The sequence below is a fragment of the Natator depressus genome, chromosome 2 (assembly GCF_965152275.1).
Source record: "Natator depressus isolate rNatDep1 chromosome 2, rNatDep2.hap1, whole genome shotgun sequence".
In the NCBI taxonomy this organism is placed as follows: domain Eukaryota; kingdom Metazoa; phylum Chordata; order Testudines; family Cheloniidae; genus Natator; species Natator depressus.
In genome coordinates this window covers 154,083,131-154,106,383 of record NC_134235.1, presented here as the reverse complement: position 1 = coordinate 154,106,383, position 23,253 = coordinate 154,083,131, and the positions used below count along the sequence as shown (strand labels likewise).

Here is a 23,253-nt window from a genome sequence, read left to right as displayed (position 1 = left end):
GTTTTACTCGGCAACTAATCCCCTGTGGATTTAATCGGTCTTCGAGTGGAGTAAATTACTACCCAGAAGGACTGGAGGTGGCAGAATTTGGCCCATAATAATGAGATTTAAAGAACCACTCCCCACCCCTATTTCTCATTTAAGACCAGGATTGATTTTTGATCAGCCAGGGAAGAAAAGCAAACACAGCCAGGTACTGAGTCTGGTATTGTGAACGGCCTTTGTTGGTTTCATGCCTCTATTGCTTACAACACTGCACGTTGCTTTGGGGGGGCCCAAACTTTATCCACCCAAGGACTGCATTGGAACTATGCCAGCAATCCAAGGGCCACAGTCAATCAGAAATATGTAGTGAACCTCGTCTTTCATATGGGGGCTTGGCCCATAGAAACTACTGATTGCGTCATGCAAAGGTCCTTGACTCATCCAGTCTCCTATTTGGATCTGATGGAGTGCTGCAAACTGACACCTATAGCCTCCATGATGGGCTATGCCTTTATATTAAAGATAGGAGTCACCAGGAGCATTGGCTAACTTTGTGGGCTGCACGCTGGCCACCTCTCCTGTAGGGCATTTGCAACCTTTTCATACGTTGTAATACCCTCGGTGACGCTGTGGTTTTGCAGCGCATGCAAGTAATATGAACCAGTCTATATCCAACTCAGCTGAAGAATCCCAGAACCCCTAGCTCAGGCAGGGACTCTTCCTGAAGTCGGTTAGAGTTGCAAGGGCAGGCCCATAAGATGCATGTTTCTGACTCAGTGCCTTGAAAAGGTATCAAGGTGCTGCCTTAGTGGAGCTATCCACAGTTATGCTTTCAAACCTGTAGGTGCATGTTGAAGTCCCTGATAAAATGTTTATGTTAAGACTTATTGTAACTAATTTTATGCTTTAAATAAGGCAAGTTGTAGTTTCTTTACTGGAAATGATCTCCAAGTTCTTGTTTTTTCAAGTGCCATTGGACATTTCTCCTGACGGCCAGCATGGCATCAGTGCCTATAAGTACATAGCGCCAGTGTTCAATGCTGAGTGGGCGAGGACTGTCTTGCTGTCAGTTGTAGTACTAGGTATGAGCCATCAGGAGTTTGCATTTGTATGACGGTCTTCATACAACCTCTTCCCAAGCACCTTAACAAATACACTTACAGGCTTCATACAGAAGAGTGGGGGGAATAGAATGAGAAATAAAGCAGCCTAAGCAAGGGCGAAAAGGGTTTTTTTTCACAAGCAAGCTTAAAACCAAGAGCAGGTTTGACAAAGTGGAAAGCTACAGGGAGTCTGTTCCAAAGGGCAGGAGCTCTCGACAGTGGGCTGTGTGAAACCAGTGGTGGGCGCTGTGGGGGGCGTGGCTGGAGAGGAGACAGGCTGAGTTGGTGAAAAGCAGGGGACCGATCCTGGCAGGTTTTTCAAAACGAGGAGAAATTCTGGCTAGCTGTTGAAAATGAAGTCGAAGCTAGTGGAATTGTCTGAGAAGGAAGGGTTATGTGGTCACACTTGTGCATGGGTAGTGCGCACAGTCTAGCGTGCTGGGCCTTGGGGAGGGCCCAGAGGCAAGCTGTTGCAGTAACCAAAAGAGGCACGTGAGGCTTGATTTCAGCCGAGGCAATGGCAAGGCAGTGGCGTGAACAGACAAATTAGCCTATGGATGTTATTGAGACAGCGTCAGCATGTATGGTGCTTTGCCGGCAAAGAAAGCCCTGAGTGCTACCCCACAGAGTTTACAGTCTAGGCCAGATAAAATAGCGTGGGTGCGATGACATCACACAAAAGGTTGGGCAGGGGGCAGCAAACCACAAGTGGGCAAAGGGGAGCCCACCCCTCCCCCCCACAAACACACACAAGAGAAAGGCAAACTGGTCAGATGCAGCAATATAAAACCATGGACACAAGATCCTTGCAAAAGGTGCACTGAAATCTGCTTTAATGAGGTGAATGCACTTGCGGGCAAGGGATGTGGCTGGTGGGGCGTTGACACAGAGGAATAATTTACATTGCCAACGTTCGGATTTTTTTTTTTTTTTTTTTTGGTAAAACACTCTAGTCTGCACTAATCCTGCAGGTTCAGTTTACCAAAATACTGTCATTATAAGTCGTCTAAATTAGGTCAAGCAGCAGTGGAGGTTCATTCCCTCGCTAAACCGAAAAGAGAACTATGCTGGGCTAACTCGCCTCTTTCTGCTGCGCATACGTTCACGGGCGCAAAGAATGTTCACGGGAACAGACCACCCGCTGTTGGTGTCAGCTTCTGCACCCCATCCCGTGACTTGTTAAAAGAAATCCCCCACTGGGCAGTGCCCTGTGTATTAATGCATAGCTTCTACAGAGCGTTTTTCAGCTCTGAATCGCAAAGGCTGTCAGCATCATGAGTCACACTCTAGCTAGGTTTCAAAAGGCACAATACTCAAGTACAGTGAAAGTAATTTAGGGCTGCTTTTTGGTAGCTTTTGTCGTAGCTCAGCAAGTGGGGAGGAGCTTACTGGTCTCAGCATCCAGTTAGAAATACCAAATAGACCTGGAACGACAAGCGTCAAATTTGGGCATGGACAGCACAGGCCTTTTATTTGTGGTGGGCAGGTTGATGCCCAGGCTCCTGTGTGTTTGGGTAGGTTTCAGTCAGTGGGTCCCCGTATTTAAATTAAGGACGTTTTTTGTGTCAAAACTGCCAACTCTTGCTATGTAGACTGGCTTGTGACAGCTACCCACGGCCTCCTCCTGCCTATGAAAATGGGAGAAGTTGAGAGAAACTCACCAAGATGAGTCTTCCTGATTCTGAAGATAGCACTGTGCTCTTTTTTCACTCCCAAACATCTGTAAGTTTACCTTGTTTGAAAACCTCCCTGTAGAGGTTTTGAGACACCCTTGGGTGCTAGGCACGCTACTCTAATTGACTTTCAGTGTCCCTCCAATCAGCACCTTTGAAAATCTCCCCTCTTCTTTTGAAATTACAAAGCAAGGATTACGCATTCAAGCTACAGCCGTGACAAGCCTGAAGTTTGAAATCCAGACTAATTTAAAAACTAACGAACTGAAACTTGTCTTAGAAGTTGAATAGCATGTTTTCTTGCACAGGTGGCCTTGAAGTGGTAATTGTTTGAATGGTTAATAACCCAATGTATCCACTATTGGTTTTTATATGAAAGTTTACTTTATCTATGGTACTGCTTAAACGAGTAATGATAAATTGTTCAGTGTGGCTGATTTTAAGTTCCTCTTGTGCAAGGCCACTTCTGATACTAGGCTCAGCTAAAAAGGAGGTTTGAGTCCTGCCTTGCTGGCACACTAATAGATAAAAATTCCAGTTCTAGAGGTCACTGTTAACTTCACCACAATGGACCTTTTCTAGAAGCTTCCTGAGTAAGCGCTGAAGTACTGGACAACTTCTCTTGTCCCATTATTCTCCTTGAAAATTGTGTCTTATGGCAATTGTTTCTATGAATGATGGAGCTCCTAAGAGACTGTCCTTTCAAGAAAAAAAAGACATACGGCCCATTTTCATTCTTAAAGGTACTATCAATAGGACTCAATGCTGTCAAATGCAGCAGTAATTTCAGTTTCTCAGCAATATGCATGATGCTATTGATTGGTTCATTATCGGTTACTTAATGTTGCATGAATTTCCTCCTCTTTAAGAAACAAAGAGGGATTAGTTAGGACAGTCCTTTGGCTCACTGGACATGCTTGCCAAGCATTCATAATACCCAAAAGACGACAATTTGTTTAGTTAATATACTTGGTCTAAGTGCACAAATCTGTTCTAGTTCTGACAGCTAACAAGGATAGGAAAGTAGGTCTATTCTACAAGAATTAAAAAGATTGCATGAAGATGCAGTAGTATTCTGATTCCAAAGGTAAATACTGACTCTCGAGCTTCCCCCAATTAAACAATCACGAAGATGAGAGAGATTTTGCCAGCTGTATTATTTTTAATGCTCATTTCCCTTCCCCATTCCTTGTACATACAGTAAAAAAGAAATATTCTTCAAACATGCACAAAAATGGAGAACTGAAGCCCACAAAATGATAAAGTTAGACATGCGGTATAATTTCAGTTATAAAAATGAAGTGTACATCCATGTTGCTCTATGCAGGCTGTCCTTAGAATCAGCCATGTCTGTTCCACTTTCTCTGATCAGAACATTAAGACCAATGACAAGACAGGCCCTTAATCAAATCAGTCCTTGGAAACATACTAGACCCCCACTGAGGGAGCTAAGCAGGACATACAAAAGTTTCTGGTTGTCTAAACACAAGAGTGTTGGCTTCAACCTACTTCTGCCAAGTATTAGAATTATGCAGTGTTGTACCCATGTTGGTCCCAGGATATTACAGAGAGGAGGTAATATCTTTTATTGAAACAACTTCTGTTGGTGAGAGAGAGACAGGCTTTTGAGCTACACAGAGCTCTTCTTCAGGTTCGGGAAAGTGAAGTCAAGTCAACCTAAATTATGTTGGAGTACAGCCACTGCAGTAATTAAATCACGTTTGCACGTCCACACTACTCTTCTTGGGTTGGTGGTGCACGTCCTCACCAGGAGCCCTTGCACCGATTTAACTGTCACTGTGGGACATTGTGGCACAGCTACTGAAAGGCAGCAAGTCGATGTAAGCAACGCAGTGACTACACTGACACTACAACTTAACTACATTGCCGTAAGCTCTACACCTCTCATGGAGGTGCGGTTATTCAGGCCATATCAATACACTTACTGGGGATTGATGCTGCTGCGATTGGTGCAGCAGGGGTTGATTTAGCGGGTCTAGTGAAGACCCGCTACATCGACCACAGAGCACTCTCCAGTTAACTCTGGTTCTCCACCAGAACAAAATTAAGTCGACAGGCGAGCGTCTCCCGTCAATGCAGCATGGTGTACACCCCAGTAAGTTGACCTAAGCTACGTCATCTTCAGCTACTCTATTCACGTAGCTGGAGTAGTGTGTAGACAAGGCCTAAATTGATGTAGTGGGCAAGTTACACCAGTGGGAGCTACATTTTAGTGTAGTAAACACTTAGCGTTAGGTCAACGCAAGGGACCTTATGTCAACCTAACTGTAGTGCTGACCAGCCCTTAATCAGAATATCACAGTTAAATATGAGGTGGAACAGATTGTTTAGCATAAACAGTTAACCTTTGAAATGTGTGTTAACTAAACAATCTGTTCCACCTTCTATTTAACTTTGACACTCTGATTAGGTTTCCCAGACCTAAAGAAGAGCTCTTTGTAAACTCAAAAGCTTGTGTCTCTCACCAAACAGAAGTTGGTTCAATAAAAGATACTAGAGACAAGGTGGGTGAGATAATATCAGAATTAAGAGTCCGTGCAGCTCTCCTTGGTGGACTAGTGGGGCGGTTGGTGGAAAGAGTATGCAGTGGGAAAAAAATTGTACATCAGACACTGTCCAGAATTTATGGAAAATGAAGGAAACTGTACTTACAGAAAATAGCAAGACTGCCAGTCATTCAACAAATATTCCCATTGCCTCCATCCTTCTGAGCAGGAACTTTCATTCCTAAACAAGAGGGGAGCTACTCTCACTATTTCACTCATTGCATTATGATATGCATCCAGTAATACTGAAATTCAAAGTATTAATACACTGCCATGTTTATTCTTCGCCAATTAAATTAGTAACTTGCTAATCTGTTCAAGATTTGTTCTAATATAGTTTTGGAATGTTTCTGTTTATAAGTCAGTGACACTTGGAAACCATTCTTGCCAAATTTCTGGATATTACCAATGAGAGATTAGTTGCAAAGTTAGACTTGAACGTTTTTTTTAAAGTATTGGTTGTGCTTGTTTTTTGTACTTATTGAGCAAAAAATATCACGAATGCAGACCAGTATATGTGGTCAGAATACAGTGATCCTCTGTTCTGTTAAGGATTGTATGAATTTTACTTTTCACAACCTTATTATAAACACATAGCTGGAATATTGGGAATATGTAAAGTAGGAGAAGTAAAGTAGGGTCAAGAGAATCAAGAGAAACAGTTCTCACACAGAATGTTCATTGTAAAAGATGCTACAAAAGTGACACCTACCTTGAGTGAGCAACAACAGTTTTTCCCTGAAAGAAACACTATGGTGAGCAGTAGATATAACCTGTGCCCAGACTGGCTTGAATTAATTGTGTGGTAAAGTTATTCACTATTCCTTTTTTACTTCCTCTCCAAACCTACCTTGTAATATAAGCCCAAACAAACCTTTTACAAAACCGGAGGTTAAAAAAATAAGCAGTCTTTCCACAACTCTACTTCTCGGGACCAAACGGAAAAGTCCATTCAGATTTTCAGAAGTTCCTGCTAGCTCAGTACATTTGAGGGCTTTTAGGGCTTGCAAAGCTCAAAAGAGCATATGATTCTTAAAAAATAGAATCTGTCTCTAATTTAGCCAGGACATACGGAATTTCAGTAATTCCTTGCTCCCCTTTTGTGTTAACTCAATTTTGTCCTGTTCTCTGGTTCTTAACTTTAAAATGTTATTTACCCATTTGCACACTTGAGAGAAAGAAAACAGAATTCCAAGGCTCCCTTGAAAGCTTCCAATATTTACAACTAAAATAAATCAGGTTTATTTTGAAGTTATTCTTCCAGTGCCAACTGGGCTTCCAGTGCAGTGCTCCAAGTTGCTTACCCATTTCATCCCTCTGCTCAAGAGTTTTCAGGCATGTTCCAGTCTGTAATTGCATTAATGAAAACCGATTGAGTCCAGCACAATCTTCTGCAACATGCACGGCCACTGTAGCATGGCAGGAGATCAGAGTATTACAATTTGTCCACAATCTGTTACTCAATGTTTCTGGATTGTTAGGTCATTTACATATCAAAGAGTGAAACTAACAGATCCTGCCTTGGACGTCTGACACTGTATTTTACTAGCAATTTCTAAAACATCCTGGACAAAGCAGAGTTTCCTATCTGAAAGAACACTATACACTGTCATCTTGGTTGGTAAGAACTACAGCACAGGACAACTCAAAGCTCTGACTTAGTTTGTGTTACACTCCCAGAAGTCTATATTGACTATAAAATTACTTGCTCATTTTAGTAGGAAATTATAATAATAATTTTAATAGGAAAGTTATATTCAAACTTGTAAAACATTTACAATGTACAACCTTTACACAAAATAATACTCCATTTTAGACCTACAGAGATTCAGACACTTTTTACAGTTAACCTCATTAGTACCTGCAAGATCCTTCTTAAAAATAAATATTTTAACAAAAACTTCTGATAAAAAGTAGTAATACCACAGATCAACAGAATATTGAGCATGCCACTGAAATGCTACAACAAAGCCCCTTTCACTCTCCAATCTTGAGACAGCAAATCCTGCAATTCTCCTTCATCTTCACTACCAATATCCTCATCCTCCTTCTCCTGGGTTGCTCTTAATCTCATGGCTTCCTTAAATTTATCTTTCATTACATCCTGGCGGTTACGCAGCAGCTCAACACGGCGGTAACATTCACTGTAGAAAGGTAAAAATATTTAGTTAACATTTATGGCCTTTGCCAATTTAAAAAAAAACAAAACAGATTTTCCCACAATACTGGGAGTGCTTCTCCTGTCAAAAAACGTGAAAGACATACAAACGTTAAAATTCAAATAAGCCTTTCACAATAGACCCATATGATTATTTAACATTTTGCTGTAGTCCTATGGAAGCAGAATGAAGAAGTGGAGTGCCTTGGACATAGCTTTTCTTACAAAGATGTCAAAAGCAACAACAGATCAAATCACAATCCTGTGACAATTTGATTCAAAAATATCAAAGATATGAAACCACTTGGTCAAATTCTGTAGAGAAGGAAAAAAGCTCAAACCAGTCTTTTCAATTTTTGTCTAAGATGTTATTTCACCTGAGGTGGAAAAGGGCACACGTGGATTTTTATTGCTATCTGTTAGGACACACAGAAGTAGTACTTTTAAATGGAAGCCTGGCAAGGTGTTGTAGCCCTGGCACTTCACCATTTAAAGAATGTGTGCTACAGTAAGCCTCTGAACTTGTGTTTGGCCGTCAGATTTTGCATTTGCTTTAAAGTGCAGTTTGACACTGATAACTATGTAAAAATGATAACTCTTACTAGTGAACAGGATCTGTTCCTTCAAATACCAAATTGTATCTGCTTACTTGATTTCAATGTTTTTTACTTCTTGTCACTCCTATTAGTCCTGCAGATTCAATACAGAGAAAAGAGCTTAAAGCTGGATCCTAATCACGGAGGCAAGCATGGAACACCACACTGTCATGTTTAGAGAGTTACTTTCAAAGTATACCTGCACTTTGTGATACTTCATTTGATCTAGAATACAATCAGTTTTAAAAGGCAGTTGACCTTACACTCCCAAAACTGGATTTCACCAGCTTTACCAGGCCATTTTGGATTGATGCTGAGGAGTGAACCACAATGGCCATTTCTCAACACTCAGTTGTATTACCAATTTTGAAAGCGCACTGGAACACGCACTCAAAGACAGGCTTTAGGAATTGAACACAAAATGTCTAAGGTGCTTCATGGGAGACACTCCCACCTAGCACTGAGGATCTACTCCATTTAAAAAGTTTCTCTAGAAAATACAACAGCTTCCAAAAAGCTTCATGGGCTATTTGAACATTGCCTGCATTCAAATATGCTGTTCTAAATAGAACATGAAGCTAAAAGTCTGGCCACATGGACTTCTACTTCAGACAAAATAAATTATCAATAGCAACAACCTTTGCAGCTACCTACAAATTCCTGAATTTGGTCCAACGTAATCATGAGATTTTAAATGGTGATGGTAAAAGGGACTGTTTAAACACCTTCAGGCTCTTAGTCAAAGCTCTCTCCAGAATTACAAGATCACTGTTGAAGTCGTATCTTTAGTCCCAAAAGCAACTTGACTTGGATATTATCATTAATACCATCTAAGTAGCTGCTAAATCTGCCACACTGGTTAACTATTGCTTCAGTATGAACATCTCCTTTTCGCTTAAAGAGGGCTGCTAGTTTTTCACTCATCGAAAAAAAAAAAATCATCCAACTGGAAACTAGTCCTTTCCTTTCAATCAATAGCTTTGTCATGAATTGTAAATGTAACACAAAGTAACTGATTTACAGGACCATAAAATGTCAAACTAAGCTGTATTCATTGATCCTGCTGAAGCTTAAACTAGTTGTGTCCAACTGTTTCAATGGAACACTGCAGCTAGTGAGGGTTCACCTGATAAGGTTTATCATTCAGCAGACATTTTCAAATAATTGTCATGAGAAGCAAGGGCCCGGTTAGTCACCAAGGATTAAGACATGAATCTCCATAGGAAAATTATGTTCCTAATTTTTTGTTCAGTCTACTAAACATTGTTTAAGAGTTTGGTTCTCAAATATAGTCAGTTCACCGGAGTTCTACATGATGCAGAATCCACAGATGGAGCATGGGAAAAAGTGAACCTTGTTCAAAGGGTTTAATGAAATTTGATCTCTTCCTGTAGTTTACTGGGCGGCTCTGGCCTTACCTACTGTTTTCAGAGCTCCCAGTGCAGTCTGTCTTAGTAAACACCGGTATAATGCTGCTACCCAAATCAATCATTTTATTTAAAAGGTTTCACTGTCAGGAAACCAACTGTTTTTAAAATTCAAACACTCTGATCAATGAATATTGAAAAGTATTGCCATGGTAGGTTACAGATGAAATGTATACCCATTCTCAGGGGTGGGTGGGGGGAAAGGGGGGAAATCAGAAAGCAAAGTTTGAGAAAGACCAATCTACTTACATCTGCTCATTAATTTCTCCAATCTGACGATCCAAACGTCCCTCCTCATCCTCTTCTGCCACTATTGCTTCTGAAACCTAAACCAGAAAAGCTGTGAATAAGTTCAGCCCCATTCAATCTTTCTTTCCAGTAAAAGAGCAGTACTGGAAACTAAAAAGAGATTAAAAGTATGTTGTAACAAAGTCACAATCCTATGTAGATCTTCCCTCCTCCAAGAGGTATGTTAATGGGACACACAGGAAAAGTCTTTGTGACTTGGGCTAAAGTTCAGTGAAAAGGACAGAACAAAATGCTACACCAAATCCCTAACTAGTCTAGCTCCTTCTTTTGAATTTTTTAGTTCAATATTAAATATTGTTTTGAAACAGAATATAAAACCAAATACATCCATCGAAAGGCTTAAGATTCAACAGAACATATACATCAACATTTGGTGTTTACCAATTATGTACAATAAGCCTGTTAGAAGTATTAAATATACCCACTTGATCCCAATGTATTTCTAACCTGTTATTTTTTTCAGCATATACTTTCTCAAATCTGAATGTCTGGGAGAGGCTATGCAACCAATGGTCCACGCATAACTGAGAAGATTCCTTCCTATGCTGAAGAATTGTTTGAATGGTTAATAACCAAATGTATCCACTATTGGTTTTTGTATGAAAGTTTACTTTACCTATAGTACTGTTTTAATGAGTAATGATAAATTGTTCAGCACCAGTTTTCTTAGCAGTTATTTATAATCAATTATTTTCAATTCAAAGGTTTAAAAACATTAAAGGCAGCAAATGAGAATACCAGGTATCTATCACAATGTCTGTACAGTGTACATCGGGAAGGTGTAAAATCGGACTCTGATACGAGGTTTCATGCAACCCTAAGTAGTAAGGCATTAGAATACTGAAAAACTGGGGCCAATCAGGATGTGGTCTGTGTAAATTCCTCTAAAACATTCCCAACTTTAGGGGTGTTTGTCAAGTTTAAATTCACCACAAAACAAACACTCTTATAGCTTTTACAGGGATTAAGGTGTTTAGAGAGGTAATTTTCAGATTTTAAAATTAAATGTTCCTGAAGCAGCAGCTAGGAATATGGTCCATTGCCTGCAGATGGGAAACTGTCAAGGTGTGCCTGCTATCTCACTTAAATCCAGCCTAGTGTATTTAATTAGACAGGTTTGTCATCAAAAGCTCTTTCCACTTAACTTTTCCTTGAGTGTAAAATGCAGGGACCTTTCGCTCAGCTGTAAAGTGTGTTTAACTGCACAATGCATTGTGACAAGCAGTCAACAAATACAGTATGTCACTCACTCCGCCAAGCTGCATGAAATGGTTGTTTTTCCAGTTATGTACTGTATTTAGAAGCGATAAAGAGATTCCACTACTCACTGTGTTGACTTGTCGCATCGCCTTCTGAAATTCGTCCCACTCTTTGTCCATCTGATCCTTCGGAGCATCAACCTTTCGCACCTAGTGAATGTGAAAAACCAAAATTCTTTAGTAACTGCCTAATGATTCTCGCTGGTGTTCTAAAACCAATAGGAGAAACAAAACATATATTCTGCTATTTACTAAGAAAGTTTTGACAGCAAATAAATGCTTTGTCTCAAATAATGCATATGAACAAACAGCCATCTTTCATGATTTTGAAAAGAAAATCTGATTCTAGACCTAGATGGAAAAAACCTGCCTGTACAAAATGTATGATTACAATATTGAGGGAAAGCAGGTGACCACGAATGGATGGCACAGGATGTTAGGCCAGGTTGCTTTCAGCATCCCAATCTGGTAATATGATAGCTTCTATTTTTGACTGTTTTCAATGTCCAGTTACTTGCATGGTATTATATTTTGTGAATCACCATCTGTCCAATAGTATACAGCAGTCTTAGTGGTTTTGAGATATCTGCCTTTAAAAAAAAAAATCACAATTCTGATTACCATCTTGACTGTTGCCCCATACGTCAATTTAGTGGCTAACATAAGAACTGTTAGAGCTGTCTGCCACTAATACCTCTAATCCAATCTTTCCAATGATACCGGAAATTACTCTAGAAATGGTGGGAATATTGCAAAAATAATGCTGGAACTGAAGTGAGATGAAGAAACAGGATCTGCTTGCGGTTGGGAGAAGAGGTGCGTAGGTGTCTGCTGGGAGATTAGCCTGGGGTTAAGCTCTTCCTACACAAGGGAGTGCACAGGCTTGGGGTCCGCACTGAGGAATGTAGGTGATCACAGTCATACCTTGCGCTTGTAGCACAGCATCCTGGCAAATGAACCAAACAAAGACTAACAGAAATGCCCATGACTCTCAATTAGGTCTCTCACCAGAGATTGTGACATGAATCATGTGCTTGATGAATAATAATGTCTAGGTCACCATTCTTTACTCTATGCTACTTTAGGATGAGTAATGGAGCTAAGAGGAACTAAACAGTTTGAAGATGATTTGTGGATCCTCCTTTCTACTTCAGCTTTCTTTTCCTTTTATCCATTCCTGTCTTTTACCAATATGGCAATCCTTATAATGTAAAATGGCCCGTCATTTACATGCTTTGTTCTTGATCGATTAGACAATATGCAACAGTATAAAATAAGTCATTATTAACTGAGGAGTTTGAAAGCAAACTATATACTGGGAGATATAACACTTCCATCATTCCATATTTCTGTTTTGTGGTTATTCCTATCATGGTTACATGTATTGTACTGTGGTTACGTACGGTGGTTTTGCCTTTTGTAAGTCATGACTATTTGTATTTCTTATAATAAACTTAAACACGAACAAGACAGAATTATTTTTCCTTGAAGTGTGTATCTGATCAAACATTTAAATGCATTAGTAACCCCTGATATTAATACCAGATTTCTAAGAGCTGTTTTTTAAACACACAAAACCAGAGAAAATTGCAAAAACAGGCAGCATCTCTGAACATTTTGCCTACGATTCCTGCCAAGAATCACTGTAACAGTCTGAGATTACAGTGCCACCAACGTGGTGGTGGTACTCCTCTCCATATGAGCTAAACTGGAAGGAGTTAATTAGCAAGAGCTTTGTGCCACTGACAGCGAACAAATAAAGCAACAGTTCCTTTCAATGCCTACATGCTTGCGATTTGTGTTAAGAACCTGGGTCAAAGAGAGACCACTACCTAGCACTGCCTGTGCATTGGCAGACGTCCTGCCTGAAGACTGTCCCTTGCACACAGCATCCATCACCTGCAGGACTCTCCCCTCTTCCACTTGCACATCACTCGAATCACAGCTCTAGACACCACTATTATAGCCCCAACCCCTAGCACCTCATCTACACCAGCAACACAAAGGGTTCATTTTAAAATAACCATTTATTTTAAGTTTCCCCCAAGTAGGGATCAAACTTCTAAGCACTCTACACATTATACTATGTACATTATTCTGGTGCAGACAACGTGAAGCGCTTAATCATCTTGTGGCTCCTGCAGGGCTCATGTAGAATGGCAGGAAAAATACCACTGAGGCTAGTGCTACTGCTGGTAACAGCATACATGTAAGTTTGAGATGCCAGTGTTCAGTCCTCATAACAAGGCTAACATCTCAGGTGCCAAGCATGGTTACTGCAGTTCTATCAGCAAGCTCTGAAATTACTTTTCTGCAGTAGAGCAATTCATGGCTTACCAAAAAAAAAGTTACCCTTCTCAACTATATTCTTCAAAATTAAGTAGCCCCATTTCTGGGTGCATGAAGAAACCTATTGTGCACACCACATGCAAGCATAGCTAGAGGCATGGCTGGTGCTGAAAGTATCCCACCAGAGAAAATAAAATAGTTTCAGGCTGGTAAAGATCAGAGGGGGCTTGAGGAGGGATACAAAAAATTAAACAAGAGGCTGCTTTCTAGCAGCGTTCCTTATTGTTGTGTTATATTAATATCTCTTCTTCTGTACATACAAGCGTGTAATCAGGAGACATTAAAAACATCCACGGCATCATCTCACACTAAGAGGGAAGGTGGCTACAAGTATTTGCTTTATAAGCCATGTGGTAAAGTCATTAACACACCAAGAGTGTTCATAATTCTCAGGCATGTTCAATACAGAGACATATTCAATGAAGAGAAAGAATTTTCCAGAAATTTTCCTGCCCATCACATGGTTTGCCAATTTGACAAAGCAATATTAGAGTGTGCAGATGTGCACAGCTATCAAATTTGCAGTCAATTTTACATACAAATGTAAAAATATATTCTCTTGCATATCTTCCAAACAAGTTATGCTATTTTCATGAGTGAATACAAAATAAGGGCATCACTTGGTATACAAGATGTTGCAAATTTGGACCAGAACAAAATTTCACCTTTTTATGACAGGTTTCAGAGTAACAGCCGTGTTAGTCTGTATTCGCAAAAAGAAGAGGAGGACTTGTGGCACCTTAGAGACTAACCAATTTATTTGAGCATGAGCTTTCGTGAGCTACAGCTCACTTCATCGGATGCATACTGTGGAAATTGCAGAAGACATTATATACACAGACACAGATATAATGTCTTCTGCAATTTCCACAGTATGCATCCGATGAAGTGAGCTGTAGCTCACGAAAGCTTATGCTCAAATAAATTGGTTAGTCTCTAAGGTGCCACAAGTCCTCCTTTTCTTTTTGCACCTTTTTATGGTGATTTTGGCCCCAAACCTCTCATAACCCCTCTCCCCCAGCCAAAAAATGTTTTCTACTGGGGCAGCAAAGAGAAAGGGTGAGAGCTAGCTTGCTGTTTGAGTGGGCTAGTATTGTAAGTAGATTGCTGTCTGATGTACATCTTCACTCCTAACATCCAGCTGACATTTTAGCCTCAATAAAACTTCCTTTAAGCCATGAGAAAGCTGTACTGCAAACAACTGCCTAGAATAAACTCAGTCTGAAAGGATGTTCAGACCCCATGTATATTGTTAGCACTCTTCCCTTCTATGTCCTTATATTAATATACATTGAATATAGAATTGTTGGAGTGGAAGGGACCTCAAGGGTCCTCTAGTCCAGTTCAGGACTAAGTATTATCTAGACCATCCTTGACAGGTGTTTGTCTAACCTGCACTGAAAAATCTCCAATGATGGAGATTCCACAACCTCCCTAGGCAATTTATTCCAGTGCTTAATCACCCTGACAGTTAGGATGTTTTTCCTAATGTCCAAACTAAACCTCCCTTGCTGACGAGAAGCAATTTAAGCTCATTGCTTCTCGTCCTATCCTCAGAGGTTAAGAAGAACAATTCTTCTCCCTCCTCCTTGTAACAACCTTTTATGTATTTGAAAACTGTTATGTCCCCTCTCAGCCTTCTCTTTTCCAGACTAAACAAACCCAATTTTTTCAATCTTCCCTCATACGTCATGTTTTCTAGACCTTTAATCATTGTTGTTGCTCTTCTCTGGACTTTCCCCAATTTGGCCACATCTTTCCTGAAATGTGGTGCCCAAAACTGGACATAATACTCCAACTGAGGCCTAATCAAGGCCGAGTAGAGCAGAAGAATTACTTCCTCATGTCTTGCTTACAACTCTCCTGCTAATTCATCCCAGAATTATATTTGCTGCTTTTTGCAACAGTGTTACACTGTTCACTTGTATTTAGCTTGTGATCCATGATGAACCCAAGATCCCTTTCTGTAATACTCCTTCCTATGCAGTCATTTCCCATTTTGTGTGTGTGCACCTGATTGTTTTCTTCCTAAGTGGAGTATTTTGCATTTGTCCTTAATGAATTTCATCTTATTTACTTCAGATGATTACTCCAGTTTGTCCATATCTCCTTGAATTTTAATCCTATCCTCCAAAGCAGTGGTTCTCATCCAGAGGTCTGGGGCCCCCTGTGGGGGCACAAGCAGGTTTTAGGGGGTCTGCCAAGCAGGGCTGGCGATAGACTCGCTAGAGCCCAGGGCAGAAAGCTAAAGCCCCGCCATGTGGGACGGCAGCTCAGGGCCTCAAGGCCATCACCCAGGGCTGAAGCCAAAGCTTGAGCAACTTAGCTTCACGGTGCCCTCTGTGGCATGGGGCCCTGGGAAACTGCCCTCCTTGCTACTCCCCTAACGCCGGCCCTGGATTTTATATGCACAAAACCATTTGTTGTGGCACACATGGGCCGTGGAGTTTTTATAGCATGTTGGGGGGGCCTCAGAAAAACGTTGAGAACCCCTGCTCCAAAGCACTTGCAACCTCTCCCAGCTTGGTATCATCCACAAACTTTATAAATGTACTCTCTATGCCATTATCTAACTCATTGATGAAGATATTGAACAGAACTGGACCCAGAACTGATCTCTGCGGAACCCCCACTGCGATATGCCCTTCCAACTTGACTGTGAACCGCAGATAACTACTCTCTGGGAACGGTTTTCCAACCAGTTATGCACCCACCTTATAGTAGCTTCATCTAGGTCGTAGTTCTCTAGTTTGTTTATGAGAAGGTCATGCAAGACAGTATAAAGCGCCTTACTAAAGTCAAGCTATACCACATCTATTGCTTCTCCCCTATCCACAAGGCTTGTTACCCTCTCAAAGAAAACTATTAGGTAGATTTGACACTATTTGTTCTTGACAAATCCATGCTGATTGTTACTCATCAACTTATCTTCCGGGTGTTTGTAAATTGATTGCTTAAATTATTTGCTCCATTATCTTTCCCGGTACTAAAGTTAAGCTCACTGGTCTGTAATTCTCCAAGTTGTCTTTATTTCCCTTTTTATAGATTGGAAAAGGGCAAATATAGTGCAAGTCCTCTGGAATCTCTCCCATCTTCCATGACTTCTTGAAGATAATCACTAATGGCTCAGATATCTCCTCAATCAGCTCCTTGAGTATTCTAGGAGGTATTTCATCAAGCCCTGGTGACTTGAAGACATCTAACTTGTCTACGTAATTTTTAACTTATTCTTTACTTATTTTAGTCTCTGATCCTACCTCATTTTCAGTGGCATTCACTATGTTAGATGTCCAATCGCTACTAACCTCTTCGGTGAAAACTGAAAAAAAAATTTAGCACTTCTGCCATTTCCACATTTTCTGTTATTGTCCCCCGCCCCCATTAAGTAATGGGCCTATCCTGTCCTTGGTCTTCCTCTTGCTTCTAATACTTTCACATACATCAATGCGAAACCATTTAATTGGTTTCATTCTCACTTATTTTGATCTGAAAGGTTCACCCACTACTCTGAGTATTACTAAGTCTGAAGAAAAAACAAACAGGATCAATTACCCTTGCATCCACCTCAGGATCATCAAAGAATCCCTCTGGTAAAGCTTCTGCAGTGTTTTCTTTCCTGAAATGTTAAAATAATGAATGGTTATCTTGATCTAGTGCTTATTACTCTGATCTTTAATTCCACAGATAAAATGTCAAGAGCAAAGACCAGTATATTTTTGATGAACAAGAAATGTAAAAAAAAAAAAAAAAAGTATTTCTTCTCCACCTGCAGCACCAGCTGGATGTTAATCTCAAAGAAATTTGTTTCTACAGCTAAATCTTATCAAACACACAAGGAGCTGAGTAGATAATAGGTTTGGGTCAATATTCCAGAACTCAAAGAGCTGGAAGTTAGGCTCTTAGGTGTTTTCAAAAGTAGTGAGCACCCAAATGCTTTCCCATTACATTAGGTTCCTATTTTTGAAAATCTTTTGGAATGCTTAAAACAAGACAGCTTGCTGTAAGTGAAACAAATCTTTATACAACCAATAAATGTGTTTTCCTTTTAACTGTTCAAAGGAACAGACCTAAATATAGTCAAAGTTATGTATATTATCTGGAAGACTGAAACTTATTTGCATTTCCTCTTAACATTTGATCTGATTAATTTACCTTTCCACTACCTTTTCTTGAACTTCTGCTTTCTGAATGGACCCTGAATGGGAGACTATGGGAGCAGCTGTCATTTTGTTGTCAAAGAAATCTACAAGAAAAGACAAGCACAACCTTACGTACAAAGGGACCAATGGTTCATGCTTCTACACAAAGTTTTGACTAAAAAGAGGAATTTAAATTAGCACCATTTGTGTTAATCAAGAAACAAAACTAGCCAGTCAATACTCCACCAGGTGGCTCAAATAATTAGTATGTTGTACGCATTATTACATATTTGAATTCTACGAACATCACTGCAATAAAAGATAATTGCAACATAAAATTACTGGGATGCTAGGAAAATATTGTATAATGACAGCAATTGGCAAGAATCTTTTTCACATGGGTAACTTTAGCACAGTCACCTGACAAAAATCGTACTTCCATAAATATACCAGATAAGAAAATTAACAAGGAGAAAACCCCCAAAAGAATATACCCATCAGTGCTATTTCAAATGTCTAATAATTATAAAATACCTACCAGTATAATTTACAATGAATTACTGAATTTTATATTTTGCAGTCCAAAGTTACCTGCTGGTAGAGCATTAGCTATTGTTTCTTGAGCTGTTTCATTTTTTTGCACACTGGATGGTTTGCTAGTATTGTCTTTTTCTTCTTCCTCCTCCTCCTCCTCATAATCTTCTGCCAGTAAACTGGGACCTGGACCCTTTGAGGGCAGTGTTTTTGTTTCTGCATGCTCTGCTTTATCAAAAAAATCCGTGGGTAGCCTAGGAAAGGACACAAGATATAAATATTTGTACTTTAACAAAGCCAGTTACAGAACCGTGTTTGAAATCCAGTTACTTTGGAACCCTAAGTTCCAGTTACTTTGGAACCCTACAGATAATGCAATATACTGAACAGTGTGCCTGCTAGCATAATATAAAATAACCACCACCTAAAAACCAACATGTAATTGTTGTTTTCTTTTGAAGCTCACCAGATACGGTCAAGTCAGTGCTACAAATACATTTATTGTACTAATTTTGTATTAAAATCTGCAGAACAAAAGGGTTTAAAAAAAACGTCCCACACCAAAGTGTAACTGCCCTATCATGTCCTCTGAAGCTACATGGATTCAGATACCAGTTTCATATTCACAAAGCAATGTGCATACATTTTACATACAGGGAAACCATTAATAGAAAAGAAACTTATGATAAAGTAATTATATTAAGGTCACCTAAACTTTGGTAGCACAAAATTAACATATGAATGGCCATACTGGGTCAGACCAAAGGTCCATCCAGCCCAGTATCTTGTCTGCCAAAAGTGGCCAATGCCAGGTGCCCCAGAGGGAGTGAACCTAACACGTAATGATCAAGTGATCTCTCTGTCATCCATCTCCACCCTCTGACAAACAGAGGCTAGGGACACCATTCCTTACCCATCCTGGCTAATAGCCATTAATGGACTTAACCTCCATGAATTTATCCAGTTCTCTTTTAAACCCTGTTCTAGTCCTAACCTTCACAACCTCCTCAGGCAAGGAGTTCCACAGGTTGACTGTGCGCTGTGTGAAGAAGAACTTCTATTTGTTTTAAACCTGCTGCCCATTAATTTCATTTGATGGCCCCTAGTTCTTATATTATGGGAACAAGTAAATAACTTTTCCTTATTCGCTTTCTCCACACCACTCATGATTTTATATACCTCTATATCCCCCCTTAGTCTCCTCTTTTCCAAGATGAAAAGTCCTAGCCTCTTTAATCTCTCCTCATATGGGACCCGTTCCAAACCCCTAATCATTTTAGTTACCCTTCTCTGAATCTTTTCTAGTGCCACTATATCTTTTTTGAGAGGAGGAGACCACATCTGTATGCATACCATGGATTTATATAAGGGCAACAAGATATTCTCTGTCTTATTCTCAGTCCCCTTTTAATGATTCCTAACATCCTGTTTGCTTTTTTGACTGCTGCTGTATACTGCATGGACGTCTTCAGAGAACTATCCATGATGACCCCAAGATCTCTTTCCTGAATAGCTGTATCTAAATTAGCCCCCATCATACTGTATGTGTAGTTGGGGTTATTTTTTCCCCAATGTGCATTACTTTACATTTATCCTCATTAAATTTCATTTGCCATTTTATTGCCCCATCACTTAGTTTTGTGAGATCTTTTTGAAGTTCTTCACAGTTTGCTTTGGTCTTAACTATCTTGACCAGTGTAGTATCATCTGCAAACTTTGCCACCTCACTGTTTACCCCTTTCTCCAGATCATTTATAAGTAAGTTGAATAGGATTGGTCCTAGGACTGATCCTTGGGGAACACCACTAGTTACCCCTCTCCATTCTGAAAATTTACCATTTATTCCTACCCTTTGTTTCCTGTCTTTTAACCAGTGCTCAATCCATGAAAGGATCTTCCCTCTTATCCCATGACAACTTCATTTACATAAGAGCCTTTGGTGAGGGATCTTGTCAAAGGCTTTCTGGAAATCTATGTATACTATGTCCACTGGATCCCCCTTGTCCACAGGTTTGTTGACCCCTTCAAAGAACTCTAATAGATTAGTAAGACATGATTTCCCTTTACAGAATGGTTCTTTATTGTCCATAAGTATTACATCTTACCCATTTCCAACATCAAGAGTGAGACCCATATTTTCAAAGCTGGGTGTCTAAACTGGGCATCTAAATAAAAGGCTTGATTTTCAGAGGTACTGAGCAGCCACCACTGAAGTCAGTAAAAGCTCAGCAGCTCTGAAAATTCAGGTCACATATTTAGGAACCGAAATATGGATTTTGAAGCATAACTTCAGGCATCCAAGGTAGAAAACATTAGTCTTTGTGTTTAAGATGTTAACGTAAGATACAAAGGAAACAGGCCCTTCTAAAAATAGCCATTGCAGTGACTAATGTCACTACAAACATGGGCAGCGGGTGAACCCTGAGCTCAGGGAGGCTAGCCGCCAGCTCGGCCTGCTCCTTCTGCCCAAGGTGCTCTCCCACCAACAGAGGCCTTCCCAACCCTGGGCTGCCCAAGTGCCTCTAGTCCCAGAGTGCCAGGTGGGTGGCATCCCACCCTCCAGCCCCAGACTGCCAGGTTGGCAGGCAGTGCAGCCCCTGACCCTGCCCCTGCCCCAGAGAACAGGGCGGAGTCTCTGGCCAGCCCCCAATAGCCCCAGCAACAGAGAAAGAGTCCCCTGCAGCACAGCACCAGGAAGGAGGGTGCCTGGGGGCGGAGCATGGGCAGGGCCACACAGGGCTGTCTGAGGAGGCTCAGCCTCCCCTGGCCTTTGATACCCGCTGCCCACGACTAAATTTTAAGTAGTACAAGTTCCACAACGGTGTAATTCTACAAATAAATTTCAGAGTACTCAGCATAAGATTGAGCAAACACTACCTGGCAAAGGAAAAGACCACTTTCCCTCTGACAGATTGCCTATGGCACACCTACACTGCATTTTAAAACCCATGGCAGCAAGTCTGAGGGCCTAGGTCTACAGACCCATACTCAGGAGGCTCATGCTAAGGCACTTAAAAAAAAAAAAAAAGCAGTGTCGACATTGTGGCCCAGGAAGGGAGGTGAGCTCCAGCCTGAGCATCTACACAGCTGTTTTTAACAACACAGCATGAGCCTGACTCTGTAGACCTGGACTCAGACGTCCTGCTATGGGTTTTCAAATGCAGTGTAGACACACCCCAAGAGACTGTCTCAGTCAAGATGAGCTCAAGTCTCTCTTCTTGAGCTTTTTCAAAAAGTGACATTGACAACCAAGTTTGAGCGCTAGAACGTTTGAAGGGTAAACTCCATTATCTCACAGGCAGTACTCGTCGCCTGATGAGGTTCAATGTATACTTATCTGATCCAAAACTTTTTATAGAGGGAAAAATGTTAGAAAGAAACAGACAGAGTGAAAGTACAAGAAAATCTTTTTTTTAAAATCATTTTCTCTCATGCTGCCTATCTTTTTACGCCATTTTTCTTTCCCTTGTGTTTTTTTAGCTTGTTAACTTATACTGCATTTTGCTCATTTTGTAGCTTCCACTAAAGCTTGGTAAGTAACTGTCCATTTGCCGCTATGTAGGCCCAGACAGCATATTGTACGCTCTAGCGGCTGAGCACAATCAGATCAAACCAGAGAAACATGGACTGTCAAGCTCCTACCTGGGACTGCATTCCTCTAGGTCACCATAGGAGCAGGTCACAAAGCAGGCAGCTTTCAAGTACGTTTTCAGCAGGGTGCCATCTGGTGTCTCAGTTTTCCTCACCCTCAAATATTTCTCTCCTCAGCCTCTACCCCCGTGTTAGAAAACGGTAATAGAATGACTAAAAGGATTCTAAAATTTAACTACAATTTTCTCTATAAAACAGATCAGAGCAACTAGGTATGTACAAAACCAAAAAGATTAAGATGTGTGCTTTGAGCTCTTAGGGCAAGACTGTACATTCATCACTAAGTATAGCCCTGTAATGACAAGACGGGAAAACTTGTTTTCTGACTGGTTCCGAGTCACTCCTAGGATTTTTATCTTACTCACACGGCTGAGAAAGTTGCTGCTAAACTATGGGTCTGCACCCATGGCAAGACTATATGAGGGAGGGGCTCATGGTGTCTACATCCTTACCCACAGAAGGTGCAGAGGTAGGGTGGAGGGGAAAAGTAAGAAAGGATACAGCCGTGGGTAGGAGGAAGGGCAGTGTAGATACCAGTCTAATAAGTTATACTTGCTGTAGAATGGCCGTGCCTAATAGGGTTCAGAATGTGAGTGAGGCCAAACAGCAAAAATTAAGATGTTTGTACCCTAATGCGAGGAGCCTAGGTAACAAAATGGAGGAACTAGAGTTACTGGTGCAGGAAGTGAAACCAGATATTATAGGGATAACAGAAACATGGTGGAATAGTAGTCATGACTGGACTACAGGTATTGAGGGCTATGTGCTGTTTAGGAAAGACTGAAATAAATGTAAAGGTGGTGGAGTAGCACTGTATATCAGTGATGAGGTAGAATGTAAAGAAATAAGAAGCAATGAAATGGATATGACTGAGTCCGTCTGGGCAAAAATTACATTGGGGAAGAAAACTATTAGAGCCTCCCCTGGGATAGTACTTGGGGTGTGCTATAGACCGCCAGGATCTAATTTGGATATGGATAGAGCCCTTTTTAATGTTTTTAATAAAGTAAATACTAATGGAAACTGATCATGGGAGACTAACTTCCCAGATATAGACTGGAGGACGAGTGCTAGTAATAAAAATAGGGCTCAGATTTTCCTAGATGCGATAGCTGATGGATTCCTTCAGCAAGTAGTTGCTGAACCGACTAGAGGGGATGCCATTTTAGATTTGGTTTTGGTGAGTAGTGAGGACCTCAGAAGAAATGGTTGTAGGGGATAGTCTTGGCTCAAGTGATCATGAGCTAATTCAGTTCAAACTGAATGGAAGGATTAACAAAAATAAATCTGCAACTAGGGTTTTTGATTTCAAAAGGGCTGACTTTCAAAAATTAAGGAAATTAGTTAGGGAAGTGGATTGGACTGAAGAATTTATAGATCTAAAGTTAGAGGAAGCCTGGGATTATTTTAAATCAAAGCTGCAGAAGCTATTGGAAGCCTGTATCCCAAGGAAGGGGAAAAAATTCATTGGCAGGAGTTGTAGACCAAGCTGGATGAGCAAGC

The 23,253-nt window shown here is 40.6% G+C and overlaps 2 protein-coding genes across 2 annotated transcripts in view; one reads left to right on the top strand and one right to left on the bottom strand.

Moving 5' to 3' along the window:
* Positions 1 to 12,561, top strand: part of LOC141982806 (poly(rC)-binding protein 3-like) — a 714,223-nt gene extending 701,662 nt beyond the window's left edge. The window contains exon 15 of the mRNA XM_074945190.1: positions 10,282 to 12,561. Within this exon, the coding sequence (XP_074801291.1) occupies positions 10,282 to 10,342 (61 nt within the window). The 3' untranslated portion in view covers positions 10,343 to 12,561. The remainder of the gene's footprint in view (positions 1 to 10,281) is intronic.
* ZNF830 (zinc finger protein 830) overlaps positions 3,929 to 23,253 on the bottom strand; it is a 32,229-nt gene continuing 12,904 nt past the window's right edge. Inside the window, exons 5-10 of the mRNA XM_074945193.1 lie at positions 18,157 to 18,353; positions 17,579 to 17,669; positions 16,979 to 17,042; positions 11,147 to 11,227; positions 9,759 to 9,835; positions 3,929 to 7,472 (exon numbers count right to left, since the gene is read on the bottom strand). Of these exons, the coding sequence (XP_074801294.1) occupies positions 7,289 to 7,472; positions 9,759 to 9,835; positions 11,147 to 11,227; positions 16,979 to 17,042; positions 17,579 to 17,669; positions 18,157 to 18,353 (694 nt within the window). The 3' untranslated portion in view covers positions 3,929 to 7,288. The remainder of the gene's footprint in view (positions 7,473 to 9,758; positions 9,836 to 11,146; positions 11,228 to 16,978; positions 17,043 to 17,578; positions 17,670 to 18,156; positions 18,354 to 23,253) is intronic.